This window comes from Narcine bancroftii, chromosome 3 (genome assembly GCF_036971445.1).
Source record: "Narcine bancroftii isolate sNarBan1 chromosome 3, sNarBan1.hap1, whole genome shotgun sequence".
Classification (NCBI taxonomy): domain Eukaryota; kingdom Metazoa; phylum Chordata; class Chondrichthyes; order Torpediniformes; family Narcinidae; genus Narcine; species Narcine bancroftii.
This window is the reverse complement of record NC_091471.1, coordinates 202,566,683-202,585,987: the sequence shown is the minus strand read 5'-3', so window position 1 is coordinate 202,585,987 and position 19,305 is coordinate 202,566,683. Positions and strand designations below refer to the sequence as shown.

The following is a 19,305-nucleotide window of genomic DNA, read 5'->3' as shown; positions in this document are numbered from 1 at the left end:
CCAAGTCATTGGGTAAATTCAAAAGTGGAAGATGATAGGTTCCCACTCAGTAAGGGTTTCTTAGGTTATGGGGAGAAGACAGGGAAAAAAAGGGCTTGAAAGGAAGAATACATGAACTATGGTTTAAACAGCAGAGCGGACTTGATGGGCAGAATGGCCTAATTTTGATCCTATTTCTTATGATCTGGCACCAAGCAGGTTATTCTGGAATCATGTCCATACCTGGAGTAATGAACTTTTGCTTTCCTTACTCTAGAATGCAAACAGCTATTGTTCTCATGACTTTTCTCTTCCCTCCCTGTAAAGCTGAGCTACTTTTGCTGCTATAGCCTTGGCTCTGACTGCCCTGCCGCAGAATGCTCTTCCTGGTTAGAGAGTATATGATGCCCACAGAGATCTCCTGTGACTATTGCTGGTTTTTAAAAATTTGCCTCCCTACCTCCACTCTTTTCAGTTGTGCTGTGACCACCTTCTGAAATGTTGCTATCAACGAAACACTTGGCTATGTTAATGAATAGCATCAACCTGTTGCTCAAGCTCCAAAACCTGCAACGTGACCTCCACCAATTGATCACATTTTCTCCATGTCCCTTCCATGTTCTGGATGAACTCCCCTCTCAAGGTGAATTTTCTCTTTTCTGAGACCATTCTGAATTATTTCTCTCTATCTCTCTCTCTCTCTCTCTGTTCCAGGTGAATCCCCTCCCCATTCAATGGGACTGGATTAATTCTTTGTCTCCTAGGTTCTATCTGAATTTCCTCCTTCCTGCTTCTGGATATACAGTGGAATGCTGATTTAACGCGACATCTTTTAATGTGAAACCGGATGTAACACAATCAGCCAGTGGACCCCTTTTTTTCCATCCTTCTGGAGTTTAAATTATTTTCAGATCAAAAGGGAACACACCATTAGAAGACAAAAATCTTTTTTTTCTGTGAAAGATCAGCTTCATGCACTTAACGCGATCAAGAATAAAAGACAAGCCCAAGTTGCACATGACTTCGGCGTACCTGAATCAACACTTCATGGCTGGAAATCTCAGAAAGACAAGTTACATACATCACTTTGGAAAGTTGAGGAAGAGGCAGGACTAAAGGGCAAACACATGAAGACAGCCAAAGATGTCAGTGTTGATGACTCCCTGTACGAGTGGTTCATTCCAGCTTCCTCAGAAGGCCTTCCAGTTTCTGGACCTATTCTCAAAGCTCAAGCCGAGAAGTTTGACCAGCTGATCAATGGAGAAACCTCACAGTTCAAAGCTAGCAATGAATGGCTAGCCCGGTTTAAATGGCATCATGGGATTTCTCAACTGTTAGTGTCTGGATAAATTCGCTCAGCTGACAGGGCTGCTGTCAGTGAATACCCAGCAGAACTAAAAACTCTCTTAGAAGGTAGCTACATTGAAGAACAAGTGTATAACTGTGATGAAACTGGCCTCTGCTACAAGATAATCCCAGACCGCACGCTGTCTAGCAGAGATGACGCCCATCGAGGTGATGGGTTTAAACAACGCAAAGATCGCGTGACATTGTTGTTTTGTGTTAACAAGACTCGAACACACAAGTTAAAACTGCTCATGACTGGCCAATTTTGCTCGCCCCACTGTTTCCACCATGTCAATGTGAAGTTGTTACTGTTCGAATACATGGTTGTTTGACCAGCGTCAACTTTAAGGATTGGATTTACATAACTTTTGTCCCTGGTGTCTGCACTCATTTGCATAAGCAAAAGCTGGAACCCAAAGCTATTCATTTGCTTGGCCACTGTCCCACCCACCCACCCACTGGCTGCCAACCTGTTAAGTGGTGATGGAAAGATAGGAGTTTCTTACCTCCCAAAGAACACTACATCTAAGATCCAGCCCCTAGATCGGGGGATCATCTCCGTGTTCAAGCAGAATTACAGGCGTGAATTAATTCATAGAATTGTAGATGAATCAACAACGCTGGAAGACTATCGGAAAAGCATGAATGTTAAAGAAGTTTTCCACTTAGATGGGAAGGGCTGGGAGGAGTCAGCTCCTCGTGTGTGGGAAAAATGCTGGGAGAAGGGTCTGGGTCCAGTCTTTTCATCACAAAAATCCACCAAGGACAATGAAGATGCTGAAGATAAGCAAGATTCTACGGCTTCACAGGTGAAGAGGTGGGTGGGGCACAGAGGCTGTTTGAAATTAGCAGAGGATTTTCACCAGTGGTTTTCTGCCAATGACGATTGCATGACATATGAGCTCCTGACGGACTCCGAGGTTGTCCGTGACGTTACTATAGCACTGGTTCCCAAACCATAGGAGGATGAAAATGAGGAGCCTCCACCCCCACCCCCGAAAGTCTCTGAAGCCATTGAGTACCTCAAGGCTAGCCTACATTGACCTGGAGACCCAGGATGTGGACCACATAAAAATCTTCCAGCTCAGGAGCATTTTGGATTTCACTCACCGTCAATGACCTGCTGTGTTCAGAAAACGAACACTCGATTGCTTTTTAAAGAAATAAAATGATGATTGTAAAAAATAAAAAAAGATGATTGCAAATACAGGTATTGTTCATGTGTTCTTTATTTTCTATTGAAAAAGCTGTTTTCGTGACCCCGATTTAGCACGACCCCACTTTTTTTTTGGATCTGAACCATTGTGTTATTACGGGGTTCCTCTGTATTCCCTTCTTTCTTCTTCCTTCCAGATGAATCCTCCACCAATCAGGTTCTGAATTAATTTCTTCCCTCCTTAGTTCTAAATGTATTCTTTGTTGTGGTCTGGATGGATTATTTTTCTCCTACTTTTACAAGGAACTCTTTCTCAGGTTCTCAGTGAATGTTCCTTGCCTGCCGATAAAGGTTGGCATATGAAACTTGTTTTAAAAGATTTTTGTAATTTTTAATGGGAAATAGGCTATTCTGTACAAGGTTGATAAGAGTGTCTGAAATTTCTGAGCCAGCAAGGAAAACTAATGGCAATCTTGCTGTCGCTGGAGAAACCTCCTGGTAACCAGTAATTCCAACATTAACAGAAACTTACCATGCAATCACTCTCCAAACAGAACAACTAGAATAGCTGGAGAAACAGTCTCAACACAATGCCAAATCCCACCAACAATCAAGCAGCCAGCTGCTGTCAAATCATGGTTGGGTGGGTCAACGGCTTGCTCTTGCTAGATATTGTGACATTCTGGCATTAAATAGATCAAGGTTTTGAATGAAGTGGGTAAGGGATAGACAAAATGGAGAGGTAAGGGAGCTAGGGTAACATCGAAGAAAAATGAAGGAAAAGAAAATCAAATGAGATTGCAGTGAGTGAAAGAGTTGGGAAGGTGAAAGTGGGGGTTAGTGTTGTCAACAGTCCTGCATCGGAGAGGATTTCAAGGGGAAATTGACTGCACTCCACAAAATCAGAACAAGAAGCTAATTTTTCTGTAAAATTTTCATAACCAAGACACATAATATTATGTCCTGGGCTGGTGTTAGGCTAAATAACCTTGGACCACTTTGGATCAGAGTCACTGGATAGATGCAGGGTTTAGTATCTGTGGCAGCATTGGTAATGCCCTGTGGCCCACATCAACTGATAGGTACTTTAGCAGGAGGAAAGTTATGACACAACTCCTCTCACAAAGAATCTATATTTCAAGAACATGAACACTTCTGCCTGAAAGTGTTCACTTTCTTCTCTGCCTGAACTTCCTCCCTTGCTGCTTCTGCCTGCATTCTCCTTTGACCATGTTTGTGTTGAAATTCTTCCTCTGGTAGGCTGTAGTTTGATTTCTTCTCTCCTTGCTTCACCTGTGTTTTCTCTCTCCGGCTGTAGCAGGATTTCTTCTTTATTTCCTCCTAACATAGATGTCTCTTGATGTTTGATCATGTTCTCTCTTCTCTCTCTATTTGAGGCTATCTTTTCCTTTTACTTATTTCCTTTCTCTCTGTTTCAGCCTGAGATCCATTTCTCTCTCTGAAATTCATCCCTCCCTACAGGGAAAACATATGGAGCCAATTGTCAAATTCAGTAACAACTACAAGCAAACAGGAACTATCTCCTTGAGCAATTCTGGGCGAGCAAAGCATGCCCTGTCACTGATACACTCCACTTCTTAATAAAACAGTTAAGTTATAAGAGTTGATCCTGTGGTTAACATAGCCAGGAATTAGTTTTAAATGTATGGAAGTGTTCAATAAGAACAATGCATGTAATCTAAAATTGTAAAAGACAGTATTACTTGAGCTGTTAATGAACTTCAACTGATGTATAAAATTCCATTGATGTTCCATTCAGAGGGTTGTGAATCTGTGGAATTTATTGCCATGGATCACTGTCATTGGGCATATTTAAAGTAGAGGTTGATAAGTTCTTGATTGGTAAGGGTGTCAAATGTTAGTGAGAAGGTAAGGGAGTGGGGTTGAAAGAAAAAATACTTCAGACATGATTTGTGTGGCAGAGCAGACTTGGTGTGCTGAATGGCTTAGTTCTGCTCCTAAGTCTTCTGGACAAAGAAGGCCATCTAGTAGCCCTTCACGGCTGTGCAAGTTGACATCTATCTTGTTCAATATCACAACTACAAAGACGTATTCTGAATCAAATAGTTATCTTATTGAACCTGCTGATCTGTTCCATTTTGTAATAGTCATCCATCTGGTTTAAGTAGTTGGAACCAGGTCCTTGCAGTTGTTTTCTAGGTGAGTCTGGAAAGCATATTCCATTGTCCTTTGCTGCATAGAAGTTACAGAACTCATCTGAAGTGGTTTGGAAGAGTCCTGGAAAACAGATGTTAAACAAATGATAAAGCTTTACACCATCAAGATGCCTTTTAGATGCAAGAAAAAAAAAAATCCACTGGAATCAAAGAATCAAGAAAGGAACTGTACATTGTTGTGATTGGAAAGGTAATACTTCTCAGAAAAATGCTCATGGTATTATCTTGATAGATACTACCATGACAACTATTGGAAGTACAGCAAGATATATTGTTTTTCCAGTTAAAATAATATGGCTTTTTACACAGTGGAATAGAATTTTACTCTATTTTAGTGTGATAGGATTTGAGCCATTATATGATTTTTAACACAAAGAAATCTTTAAAATGTTGTTTCATTTTGTGGTGCTAGGCATAGCTTCTTTAAACAAAAACGTATAGATAGCAGTTTTCACATCCTTTTATCAACAATATCATTAGATTGAGTGTCTCAGGATGATCTAACAAAGAACTGGCATATTAGGGAAATATTACCCATACTTTGAAAGAGAAGATAATAGAAATCTGTAACAAGATTAGGGGCACGCCACAAATTAAATTTTCTGACAAGAAAATGCACATCAAGTTACAAACATCTCTTTGAGGAAGAGACCGATTATTAATTAATCAGCCACTAATTACAAATAGAAATGAACTTTTCCTTAAATGGACTATTTCCGTTAAGAGGAGGAAAGATTAAAACAAGAGGACATGAGTTAAGAATTAAGGGGCAGAGGTTTAGAGGTAACATGAGGGGGAACTTCTTTACTCAGAGAGTGGTAGCCGTGTGGAATGATCTTCCGGGAGAAATAGTGGCGGCGGAGTCAATTGTATTATTTAAGAAAAGGTTGGACAGGTATATGGGTGAGAAGAAGATGGAGGGTTATGGGCATTGTGCAGGGAGGTGGGACTAGAAAGGGGTGTTTTGTTCGGTGCGGACTAGAAGGGCCTAATGGCCTGTTTCCGTGCTGTAATTGTTATGTTATGTTATGTTAATCTTTTTACTGCTCAAGGTTGTGGTTACCCTTATGAGAAAAAAAAGATAAATTCATTTACCTGTTACAAAACAATGATAATTTTTACTGTGGAATTCACAGATTTACCTTTCAAGAAAGGACAATTCCAAAGTTAAAAGATGTGAAATGTGATGCTCCGTGATCGGTGATATAGCTGAAGCAATGTTTACATTTCACCCTTTAAGTATGGTCCTCGACTTAAAATGTAGAATTAATAAATAATTATAAATTATTTATTACCTGGACTACAAGTTATGTCAGTTTTTCTGAAACCTCTTTCCTAGTTCTATTTCATCAGTTCTTGAGATTTTATTTTTTAAATTGGCACATCCCTTGATAATATTGATGTCTGCAGTATTAGAAATTCAAATGCTCTTCTTGCACTCCACGTGCAGAACATTAGCGCACCAGTGAGCTTGCAATAACACATTTCTTTACGTTCAGTCCTTTTAGATGGAAAGAATGGAATGCTAGTTAAATTAATGTTCCATTTGTTGAAGAAGAGGGAAATGTACCTTTTTGATTTTCACTGAACTGTCGTATGAACATTTCCCTCTTCCACAACAAATGAAACATTAATTTAAGAAGCATTCCATTCTTTCCATCTAAAAGCAGCAAGGGGATTGTTTTTGTCAACAATAATTATGGTAGAAACAATGCTGTTTTTTTAAAAATCATCATAGACAATTATATTAAATGTGTCCCTAAATGAGATTTTTAGTTGATATTGATTTTAAGATTTTATTTTACTTATGATTTTTAATTTTGTAAAACCTATTTTGATTGTTTCTTTCTTGTCCATAAAGTAACAAGTGTTTTGAACACACACTTTCCAGTGCACAAGGGTAACTGCACAGGTTTATTCACCAATTGCTTCTCCCTCTTTTGATCCCCTCCTATCTGGGTCTGAGAATTTATCATATAAAAAATTGCAAATTGAGAATTGTTTGTGTCAGGATTGAACAAAATTGTTCTTCTCAGCTCAAGTGTATCACTATTCTGAAACAGTAAACTTATAGGACATCCACCATTACAGAATTTGATTAACACTTTATACATTCTTTAAAAATCAGAATTAGTTAATCATGTGCTGCAAAAAATATTGATGCGCTAAATTATAATTAACTGCAACTGCTCTCATTTTGGTTCATAATAATGAAGAGAAAACGATCTACAAATCAAATCAGGACAATTTTCCATGAAAAAACTTCTTTGTATACTTTTACTGCTTTATAAAATGTTACATCATAATCTGTCAGTTGCATGACATCAAGTAACATTTGAAATTAAAGAATGTACAGCCATAACATTTGTAGTCTATAAATAATTATTTTCTTTCTTAAAGAGAAAATATATAATTTACTTTAATTTCATTAGCTTCTGTTGAATTTTTCTAATTGGGTATTTTGAATAAATATGGATAAGCTGCTTGTCAATGATCTCCCTGTCATCAAAATTTGTTCTCTAACTTTGGTATCAAAACAACAGCTTTCAATTAGCATTGACCTCTGCAATAGCAAGTGGTGCCATATGCTGATTATAAGCATCTGTCTAACGTTGGAAAATCATCTTGCTTGCCTGAAAAACAGGCTGCTAGTTCGCTTATGCACACCCCTGAGCCCCATCCATGTCCCAGTGCTAAAGTTATGCTTTCATCTGGTTATCTTCCAAGACAACCTGGGTGGTCACCCAAAGCACTTGACATCTTGATGCACTTCAGCAGTTTTACACATACACAAACTTTGTAGAAAAATAAATTTGTCATTCGTCACCACATATGTTGATCTGGAGAGAAAGGTTCCTGTGGCACCAGCTCCTGTGCTGCTTAAGACACTCCAATTAACTCCTTTGCTCAGTAAAATGCAATTTACAAAGAAGTTAAGTAGTAATTTGATGGAAAAAAATTGTGATAAAGTCACTCGGGTCAGGGATTAGTTAACGTTTTTGAGCAGGAAAAGTGAACAAAATTCCCTGTTGCTTTATTGTTTGTGAATAATATCCACCAAAATCTAATCTGTTATGACTGCCTGGTACATTGCCTTGGAAAAATGTAACCAAGTCCCCACCAAACCCCCCCACCCACCCCGCCACCAACCTCATCTCACTGCAATCCTTTTAGTCTGCAGGGACAGTGAGAAAGAGTGAGAACCATCTGTGTAAAGGGAACAATGGAAAAAATGGCAGTTTGTGGATAAAGTAATAATATTTTCATTTTCCGGGAAACTGGAAAATTTGTGAAACAACACCAAAGAAAATTTAAGACACTTTACTTCTTTCATAAAAAAATTGTGTGTTGAATTTAAAGACACAATATCATAAAAATACATGCCTTGTTACAAAAGGCCTAACTTCCACCATAGAAATGAAATACAAATTAAAAATACCATGTATGTGGTATTGTATATTTATTAGACAGAATGAAAAGGAATTACTTCAGCTGCTCATTTTGTATATTTTGTATAATAAAAGCTGCTTTTAATTGTGAAAAGAGACACGGTGGGGTGGCAGAAGCCTTTTCTGGATGTTACTACATCTCCAGAGAGGGTGGCAGCAGGATCTGCCAGCAGTTCTGAGGTAATGACTTTTCAGTCAGCTTTCGTTTTGTTTAATAGTGCCCGTGACCACCCCCTTTCATTGCAATAAGCATACCAGAGGACCATGGATCTGCTTTGAATACCCCCCACATTGATTCATCAAATATCAAAATAGATGAGGATTTATATGATATCAGGAGTTCATTCAGATGTCCTGGTGCCTTTTATTACCTGCAATTTGGCTTCTACAGGCAAAGTAGAGCTGTTTGCAATAATCTCTGCACAATATAGGAAAAGCCAGCTCCCTGTTTGATGCTCCTTCCCGGTCAGGTAAGTGAAACAAATGCTGTGCATGTGGTGAACATTGGGCACACTTGATTTCTTCCAGCAGCTTTGCACATTCTGTGTTGTTTGTAACAGAAAATATCTGAAAATCAAACAGCAGAAAGAAGTAAAGCAAAATGAATTAAACAGATAACAGTCAGATGTAGAGAGAACATCTGCTGTATGTAAGATCTTTACCATACGATCTTGCCTTGAGGAATCGATTCACTTGTTTTTTTCCTCTTTATTTTAAATCTTTAAATCTAGGGTGTCCACTAACACTACATGTATTCAAAGTTCCATCATTTATGTATTGCTTCTTTAGTTCTATAAATTTGAAACATGAATTGAATAAAAGTTTTAAGACGAAACTAGCGTGTGAACATCAAAAAAATTCCAAATATTGCTGCACTCAGACCATAACAATATGTATGTTTTGCATTATTATGTTCCTACCCCAAAACCTCCACTGTAGGAATGCTCAGTGGGAGTTCTGCTGATGTCATCATGGATGCCAGTTCTCTGAAGTACAATTATAAAATTTAATAGAAAAATAATGCCCATAAAATGAACCGTGCAGCTCCAAATGATTGCAAAATTTCTCAATTAACTTCAAATGGAAAAATATTTATAAAAGCAAAAGAAATATCTGAGGGAGTGTTGACAGGTTATATGTTTTTGCTTATAAATACGGAAATTGCTAAAACTAAAGAATAATATTTTGCTGGTTTTCTAGCTTTCCAAATCTGGAAAATAATTTTATATTATTAACTCCTTTCTTCTGATGTAAATATTACTATTTTTTGGTTTGCCCAACAGAATTTTGGTTAGCTCTATATCTGCCCATATCTGGCTTATTTAAAGTTTCTTTGGAAATAAGTCCCAGCATTGCAACCTGAACAGTAATTAAACTGCAGATAAATTGGCCACTAAAATAAAGTAATGGTGCTTCAAAAATAATAACCAATTTCATAATTTCCTAAATGTTATGCTGAATTTCCAAATCAGATACAGTATCTCTTTATTTACTGTCGAAAGATAGAATTACATGCATGCCTTAAAAATAAAACAAAATATTCAAATTCTCCTAACCAGCTGTCAATGTGCACAGTCCTCTGTTGACCATCACAGACACCAATATCACTATTAAGGTATTTTTACAGAGACAAACACACTGCAAGAGATTATAATCATTGCAATCAGATTTTACAATTTCTGGAATGTGATTTGGTCACATATAAAATAGATTGTACAATGGTAAAATCTAAATTATCTGAAATTAGATCCAGTATTTTTACTATATATTTATTTTGTGCTGTTTTTACACAGTGAGACCTTTACATTTTGCACCGTGTGAGGTCTGCAGGGTATATAACCATGAAGAAATAGATAGAGCCATCATTATAACACCCTCGATGTTCTCTCCCAGTGGAAACAATTGGAGCGTACACAGAGCAATACAGCATGTAGTGATGGCCCTTTGTATCTGATGTCTGTTTAGTTAAGCTAACTGTGCTCTAAATTAGAGAAAGATACAAATTAGGACAAAAAGATACATCTTAAATTTGAAGTAAAACGGAGGATAATATTTTTGTGCTCATTTGGAATTTGAAAACAGTTTAAAAAAACATCACTGATTGTAACTTACTGTATATTCAGAAAATACTTAATTAAGGTAACTTACCTGCTCTTGGGGCCCTAAAGCAACCTCAGTTAGAAACTGGTAGTGATATACACCAGTGACGGTCTTCTGGTTATGCATACATGTTCAAACTAGTTTATTCTATCTTTGTTCATTTAGAAATTGTTCTATCTTATCAGTAATGTGTTTTTTATGACATTCGTTGCAATACTGTGCAGATATGGTTACCATATCGAGTATTTTTTTCTGTATTTTCTGACATGAACAAAATCAATTTATGAATGCCTGCAAAAATGGAACTTGTCATTATTTGGGAAGAGACTGTAGTTAGGCCAACTTCACCACAATAAGTAGATATCTGAAGATTTTTGTCTTGTGCTGAATGTTGTGGAGGGTTTTAACATATAAAGTTTAAAGCATGATTAATTTTAGTTTATAAGTTGATCTTTTCTGGAGCTGTTCACAGATGTGGGTACATTTATGGATCCCATTATTTTTTGGAAGTTACATTCAATTGTAGCTTAGATTGAAGAATCAACACTCCAGTTCCATGTTGAAGCCACAATTTATTCTCACGGAATTCATCACTGGGGGAACTGCATTCAAATTTGCACTTGCATAAATTGGGTTTCTTTTAGTAAATTGCTTTATTGGCTATGAGAAAATGCTTAAAGTATCATGCCTGGAAGTTTTCTAAAGTGACAGAACAGACTGACTGGATTGCACAATATTGCTTCACATACACTTTGGTCAAATGGGGAGAATTTATTCCCCTTTTTTTCTGAAACAGGTAAAATGATTCCCTTTCCACTTCAGCAGCCCCTCCATGCTCATAGGAAGCCTTCTCTTGGAGCTTTAAATGGTAGTTCTGATTGAGAATAAGCAATAATAAACATTTCAAGTGGATTCCATTATCAGCTTCGAACCTGTATACGATTGGAAATCAATGATGCAATTGCTAGAATATTGCCCAAAGCTGTTGAATTTATATATATTTTTTAAACTATTTTACATTATTTTCATCAATACAAGATTTCTGTTAACATCATTCTGAAATCAAATTTCAGTTGAAAACACATTTTGGTTTTAGAGAGTGGGGGCTTTAGCACAGCAAGTACATTAATAGCAATGAAAAGTACTCCTTAAGTAGTGAGAAAGGCACACTGGAAGGATTATCATTAGTGCATCTTCAGAGGATTGATCATCTCAATTAAACATTACTCACGGCAGAAATTATTTTTTGGAAATATGCATAAAGGAACAATAGAAGGGTTTAGAAACTGTTTTGTGTTTTGCTGGAACATTAATATTATAAATGAGCAACTAAGTTCAATCCAATGTCTCAAGCATGCATTGAAATATGGGACATAAGGATTAAAAAAAAACATAGATCCAGTTGGAATTGACCAAAGAGATCCTGGCATAAAATGCTGCCCCAAAAGCAGATTTTTTCAGTGACAGGGCTAATAGGCAATATACAAATTATATAGCACATCTATGGTACAAAAGATGACACGTGTAAATGCAGAACCCATTCAAATCTCCAAACGCCAAAAAGACTGATCATGTGCTGCTGTTGAGTTAATGGGTTGCCTTCTTACTAACGTTGACAATGGCAGATTATGCAAAATATAGTGATTTGCATTTATGTTAGGTGGTTAATAAAAGAACAATTCATTGAACATATTTTCTTATGTCAGTTTAGTTTCAAATGAGCAATAGGTTACAAATTAGAAGTATTAGCAAATTAGAAATGCTAGTAAAATTTCAAAATGAATCTCTCATTTGAGCATTTTACTGTTAACCGTTTACCTTTTCAGTATACAAGTTTGTACAATGCAGAGTATTAGCTCTATTAACAAAGTATGCTTTTTCCACTTAGGCCAGCATAAAGGTTAGAAAACATGCGAAGCTAATATCACTGAGGAGATTCAACAATCTCACATATGCCCTATTGTGTTTTTTTTCTGGTGTTTTACTCAGCATTGTTTGTTTAATTCTTTATGTTCTCCGCAGTATATTTAAGTCTAGTGAGACAGCACAGAACAGGTGGGTTATAATTTATAAACAAAAGTATTATGTGGCTGGTACATGGGTGGTCCAGATAACCAAAGGGACAGAACTGAGATTACATATTGCCAGTGGATGTGATTTGATGCTATCACAGAGGAAACCATGCCTGGGGCTCACTTCTAATGGAAGGCTAATTCGATCTGCTACTGATAGGAGCAAATCTGATTCCTAGAGACAGCACTATGAATCATGAAAGAAAGGAAGATCTTCATTCGGGTAACATTGAGGCAAATGAGACTTGGGTTGGAAATACTTTTCGAATGAGAAATAGAACATAAGAATATTAACAAAAATAGGCCATAGACCTCCTCAGGCCTGTTCTGGTATTCAATAAGGACACAACTCATCTCATCTTAGGTCTTATCTCAATCCCCACACCCCCTTGATCCCCTTCCTTAATCTAAAGAACGACTCACACAGCATTTACTACATCTTGACATTAGGCTTCAATTTTCTTCTGAAATAGAAAATTCCAAAGATTCACAGTACTTTGAGGGAGTAATTTCTTCCACTTCTCTTTCGTAAATTGGCAATCCCTTTCCTGCAGTCCATGCTACCTTGTTCTAGACTTCCCTACTAAGTGAATCATCCCCAAGCACTTAGCTCTCTACCCTATTTTAATGCAATCTCCTCAGCTTTTCTATGATATGAATCATACAGTTATATTATAAGCCATCTACCACACTTTTGCTCTAACATTTCGTTTGTGCCCTCTTCATAATTTACTCTCCTACCCATCACTGTATCATTTAGCAAATTTGGTCTCTCCACTTAAGTTGCTAAAATAGACTATATATAGAACTAAAGCCAGCAGTGAATCCTGAGGGACTTTATGAGTTTCAGCCTGCCAATGTGAAAAATTACTAATTTATACCTCTCTTCTTTTCTATCAAAGAATCCCTCCTCTTTCTCTCTAATATAATGGTATTCAATCTCAACATCAAACATTTATTAGGGAAGTTATTCCATGATAACTCTTTGGTACAGGATTTCAAAATTTTCCTGAAAAAAAAAGGTGTGTCAAGCCTTCTCCACAGTATGCAATGAGGTCAGGATTATGATGGGATATTCTCCATTTGCCTGAATGATTGTGTCCTCCCAATTCTCATAAAGATGGATGCATTCCTGAACAAAACAGCCCACTTAAGTGGTTATTCCAATCACCCCCCAAACACTGGGCCACTGTAGCTGCTGTGTGTAACATTGAAAATTTCACTGAAAATACCTAGCATTTCCCAGACCCAAGGCTTCAATCCTTAAGTGGTGAATTAAGAATGGCTTTTTGAAATCCAAGTGCCCTTTATCCATTGTCCTTTATCCTTTACATGGCTATATACTCAAAGTTATTTAATTAATTAGTCAATATGATGACTATCTCATAAAACATTATTGATTTTGCTTAATCGCATTATGATTCTCTTTGTCAACTTCCTTAATTAAGGATTTCAACATTTTCTTGGTGACCGATATCGAACAAACTGGCCAATGGTTCTTTACTTGTTTTTTTTTCCTTCTGTTAATGGCATGAAAACTGTTCAGAGAAGGTTTACTCGACTAGTGGCTGAGCTGGATAGGTTGTCTTATAATGAAAGATTGGACAGGTAAGACCTATAACTGCTGAAGTTTAGAAGAAAGATAACTTGATTGTGACTTTTTGGATCTTCACAAGGTGGATGGGGAGAGGAGATTTCACATTGTGAGAGAATCCAGAACGAGGGATCTTCAGTTCAAAAATGACTCAGAAAACAGTTCTTGAGATGTTTGTATTCCTCTCAGAGGGCTGTGAGTCTTTCAAACTCTTTTCCTCAAAAGGCTGTGTAAGTAGAGTCTTTTAATTTTTTTTTAAAAGAATGTAAAGTTAAATAGATTCCTTATAAAGTGAGGAATGTAATGTTATGACCATAGAAGGAGTGCAGCCATTACCTTATTATATAATGGGAAGGCTTGAGGGGCTGAGGGGCCTTTTGCTGCTATTTTGTATAGTTGCACTGAATGCCAATGTACTAATTGTGATAAATTGAAGGATTTCAAAGATTTGACCTCCACTTATGAGAATTATTGTCAGAACAATCCTTACAACTGGAAGAGGAAGATTTGGTTAGGATGCAGGATCACAGTTGGATGGTGAAGATTCTGTTTGGGTATTTCATGTATTTATTAGGAAGGATACCTAAATTTACATCAGAAAGATGAGCCAAGGAGCGACAAATGGAATTTAACTCAGGCAAGTGTGAGATAGTGAACTTTGGTAAGTCAAAATGAGATGGGGCTTATGCCCTGGAGGCTGTTACATGAGTCTGAGGGTGCAGGAACATAGTTCTCTGAAGGTGGCGACTCAGGTTGACAGAGTGATGAAGAAGGCATCTGGCCCACTTGCCTTCATTGAGTGTGTATTGAGTTCAAAATGTGGGATCTCATTATGCACTTATACAAGGCTTTGGTGAGACCACATGTGGAATACTGTGTGCACTTCTGGTCATCTAGATATAGAAAGGATGTCAATCAGTTGGAAGGGGTGCAAGAGGACTGCTGGGACTGGAGGTTTTGAGTTAAAGGAAGAGGTTGGATAGGCTGCATCTTTATGCTCTGGAGTGTAGAAGACTGAGGGGTGACTTTATAAAGGTATATAAAATCATGAGGGGTGTGGAGAAAATGAGTAAAACACAACGCTGGAGAAATTTGCTCATACCTTGATGAAGGGCTCAAGACTGAAACATTGGTTATGTACCTTTATTTTTGCTACACTGTTTGACCTGCTGAGTTTCTCCAGCATTTTGTTTTTACTTCAACCACGCTGTCTGCAGACTTTCAGGTTTTACTCCAGGAGAAAATGAGTGCTCACAATCTTTTCCACAAGGAAATCATTTCTTGAACTAGAAGGTATTGGTTTAAGGTGAGGGGGCAAAGGTTTACATCAACTTTTTCCACTTATTTGGTGGTATCTATCTGGAACAAGTTGCCAGAAGAAACTGAAGAAGCAGGTCCAATTATAATGTTCAAACAGCATTAGAACAGATATACATTTAAGAAGAGTAAATGGGACTGGCCCTGAATGCCAACAAGATGGTATGGACAAGTTTGAGTGAAGGGCCTGTTACATGTTGTATGACTCTATGACCTTAAGTGCACATGTAATAAACATTGTCCATGAAATTGTCAATGTGCCAGACAAGTTTCAAGTATAAAGTTATTCATAGTGTTTTTTTTTTAAATCAAGCTCATGAAACAAGATAGCACGATATTCTAGATAGGAGTCTTTCACACATTCAAATCCTGTAGCTCAGCTAGCAGATGTTGGTGCTAGAACTCGCCATTAGATGGAGCACTTAGGAACTAGAGTAGCGGTAGAAAACTGAAATTCTCTGGCTCTTCATTGCATCCCCTATAACTGCCACCTCCTCTGTCTCACCACCCCATCAACCTGCAATATCATCATTCAAGTTCCAAAATTACAGAAATTGCGACAACATCATCAGGGAAGATTATCCTAACTACCTAGCTGTGAGATGGTTTATAACAGAATGATTGTACCAATAAAAGTACTGGGCAACAGAACAACATTAATTTTATTATCTTGTATGAATTTTTTTTCCCCCAATCAACATTTCTTTAGAATATAAATGTAGGTACATACTCAAATGTAGGTGTATCCTCAACACTTCATAGTTTTTCCAGGAAGACTGTATAAAACAAGAACTTCACCATTTGACTCCATCCTTAGCACAATGACCAGTTATTCTTGTAGTTACAGCAATACATCTCAAATTTATAAATGCTTGTCTGTTATCAATCTGCCTGACCCTTAAAACACCCTATCTGTTCAGCAGGTCACTATTCTCTATCTGATTGCTAAAGAAGTGATTGCAAAGCTTATCCCACCCCAACTCACCAAGTCCTCTATTCTGCTATTTGCTGTTATTCTTCATACAAAACTATTGAGCTGCATAAAGCTACCAGAGTTCAAGCATTATCACACATGCTTCAGAAAGATTATTGTTGATGCTAATTCGTGTAAAACATACATGATCTCTATTTCATCACAAAATTGCTCCAATTAGCAGATTTAATAATTTAATGCTTTAAACATGCAGATGAATTTATTGCTCCTTCACATATGTTTAATAAATGTTATTGGTGAAGTTCAAGACCAAATAGTTTAGAATACAGGGAACACACTTGGAAAAGCATCCACTTGACTCTGAAATCATTCAAAGTTGCAAATCAGGAAAGATAAATTCTCAAATAAGCTCTTCCTTAAATAGCCATGTGTTCAGGCAAGCTGACAAACCATCCAAAACATTTGAAAGGAATTGGGATAAAAAGTGAGAGTATAACAGAAGACGTCTTTATGCATGATATAATCAATAGCTGATCGTGAGAAATTCTACAGTAATTGTTTCTCCATTTATGTACAAACAAAACATCTGGCAAAATTAGCTAATTCCATCAATTCTGTTAGTCGATTACACTGACAGACTTTTAGCACCGATCACGTCCAGCCAAGAACCTGGGATATTTTACCCAGATTTGAATATTGCTGCATTTGGTAGAAAGACGGGAAACTGCGGCTGAAAACCTGCGGTGAGGCATTCTTACTGATCTGGGAACAGGAATAGAGGGACAAATGCTCACTCAAAAGGGTCGAACATTTGGACAGAGCTTGGACTGAAGAATGATGTTCTCCAGTTTCACCCATTAGCGAACCAACTAACAAACACAATGGTGTTGTTGTTATTCTTTTGCCATAAGCAACAGGACTCTGTGTGTGGGCAGCAGTTTAGTGGGGAGGAGGATAAGTCGACCCCTTTTTGTCCTATTGATTTTTTTTCTATTTGCATCACTTGAGCAAATTAAATGATGCAATATGCCTTTTTGTTACAAAACAAAGTGGAAGATACCACCCAGACGCATATGTTGATTCGTCGAAGCTGTTTACATGAGAATGGAGTGAAATCCACCGTGAACCTAGCATAAAAATTCGATTCAGTCTGGGTATTTCTTATTATGCTGAGGCCAACAACGAGTTGTGAGGCGCCACTCGTTCGCCTTGACAACTGCAGCGCTTGCAAACGTGAACATTTTAAAAGTACACCTGAATGTTTCAACACTCCCGCTTAATAGCTTTTTGCCCGTCATCGCCATCATGAACGGAGTCCCCCTTTCTTGTCCAAGAATAGTGAACAGAAACCCCGACCCCCTGCATGTCATGACCTACCCTCGTTACACGTAGTAAGTACTGCATCAGGTCTTTGATAACGCGGACAGGGGCTCTGCTGCCGGTCCGTGGGCTCAACCTGTTGAGCACATCACCTGCAGCACGGCCACGGTGAACCTTTACCTTGGGATCCACGAACTGGTGGAAATGCCCGAAGCCGGGGCAGCAGGACAGGCGGCTGTACAGCCGGTGACAGATGTAGCCACTGGGGTCCAGGGCGAGCAGCCTCCTCTCCCTCCTCCTCAAGCGGCGCGGCGTACTCCCATCCAGGCATCTCCTCACCGGAGGTTTCTCACTCCTTTCGAAGAACTTCGCTTCGCTGTCAAGAAAGTTAACAGCCACCGCCAGCATCAGGGCCAACTTCAAAGACACCATCGCGCTCCAATATTCAAATAGAGCGTTGGTTTAAATTGCCCTGACTCTTGTTTCACTAAAAATTACAACAGACGAAAACACATTTTTAAAGGTGCTGCATTTAAAGAGAAATCGAAATCTAAGATTGAGGGGAGGGGGGGGGGGTCCTCTGTGCAGAGCGGAAAGCAGCTGCCTGTGCAGCGAGCAGCAGCAGCGCGCATTCGGGCTGAGCCGGCTGCACTGCGCTCTCCGGATGGATGTGAACAGGTAGGTGGCACGCTCTCCGCTTCCCCTCACCCTCCGCATGCTGTGTCTGTGCGCGTTACACCGCCAACAACAACCGCCGCCGCGCTCTCCGCCCCTCACCCCCCCCCGCCTCCCTCGCGACCGCATGCGCGCGCCCGCCGATGGCGCGCGCGCGCGGCGTGTGGGTGGGCGCTCGCGCGGGCCGCCGGACCCCTCGGCGAGCCGCTGCTGGCAAGAGCCAAGGGGAGAACGATCAAGTGGAACGCCAAGTGTTTTCTCCCAACTGAGTTCAAACCATCCACGACCTGTTACCGGGGTGGGGGTGGGGGAGGGGGGGCGTTTGACCTAAAATTTGGGATGTGGTGAAGTTTGAACTCGGGAGTGCGGGAGAAAGTGTCCTTTCGGCTCGTTGCAGGCGCCGACCTTTCCATGTTTCCCGCTTCGTGTGAAACGATTCCAGGTGACTTTTTACGGCAAGTTATTTGTTTTCAGACAAAGCGTTGGGGGCTGTGACACAGTGCACGGGGCTGACCTGTGAACCGATGCGACCCATCCGGATACCGTGGCCGCAGCTGCTCTCTGAGGCCAGTGAGTTAACCGGACCATTCAATATTAAGCGCGAACTGGCAGGCTGATTGGTATCAGCATCTTTCAATGTGGTCCCTCCTGAGCCTGGCACCCTCCTCACAGTCATCATTGCAATGTCATCTTATGGTGCCATTCCGGGTTCAGACCTTGTTTGTTTCCTCATTTGTAAAGAATTTCCTGGAAGATTGCTTCTTTGCTCATGATGCAGGAGGGTGTTCACCATCCTTCAGACCAGACATTACATCAAAATTCCCTCTGCCCTCTCAAATTGGCATAATAAATATTGAACTGCAGCGTTTCCAGCAACCTACCAGATGTTAGGTCAGAATTTCTTGGATCATCTGAGGACCGCCACCATTGCCTTTGCCAGAACTGTATTTCAGGCAATTATCATTACTCAATCTCCATAAGAACCAAAAGCCTTCGTAATTATCTCCACTTGCTATCTGATTACAGGACTAGAACATAATGGAAATGGTGACCTGGTGAGATGTCAGCAATGAGAATTTCTTCATGATTGGTGTAATTAGTTTCTTTATTTTTGTTTTATTCTTGTATGGAAAGAAACCTATGCCCACTCTAATTCCAGCACAT

At 38.9% G+C, this 19,305-nt stretch overlaps 1 protein-coding gene across 2 annotated transcripts in view; it reads right to left on the bottom strand.

Moving 5' to 3' along the window:
- The window catches only part of hhip (hedgehog interacting protein), a 140,224-nt gene extending 122,036 nt beyond the window's left edge, over positions 1-18,188 (bottom strand). For both annotated transcript variants that reach the window (XM_069926308.1, XM_069926309.1), the window contains exons 1-3: positions 17,647-18,188; positions 8,501-8,696; positions 4,585-4,741 (exon numbers count right to left, since the gene is read on the bottom strand). In XM_069926308.1, the coding sequence (XP_069782409.1) occupies positions 4,585-4,741; positions 8,501-8,696; positions 17,647-17,898 (605 nt within the window). In that variant the 5' untranslated portion in view covers positions 17,899-18,188. The remainder of the gene's footprint in view (positions 1-4,584; positions 4,742-8,500; positions 8,697-17,646) is intronic.
- Positions 18,189-19,305: the final 1,117 nt, after the last annotated feature.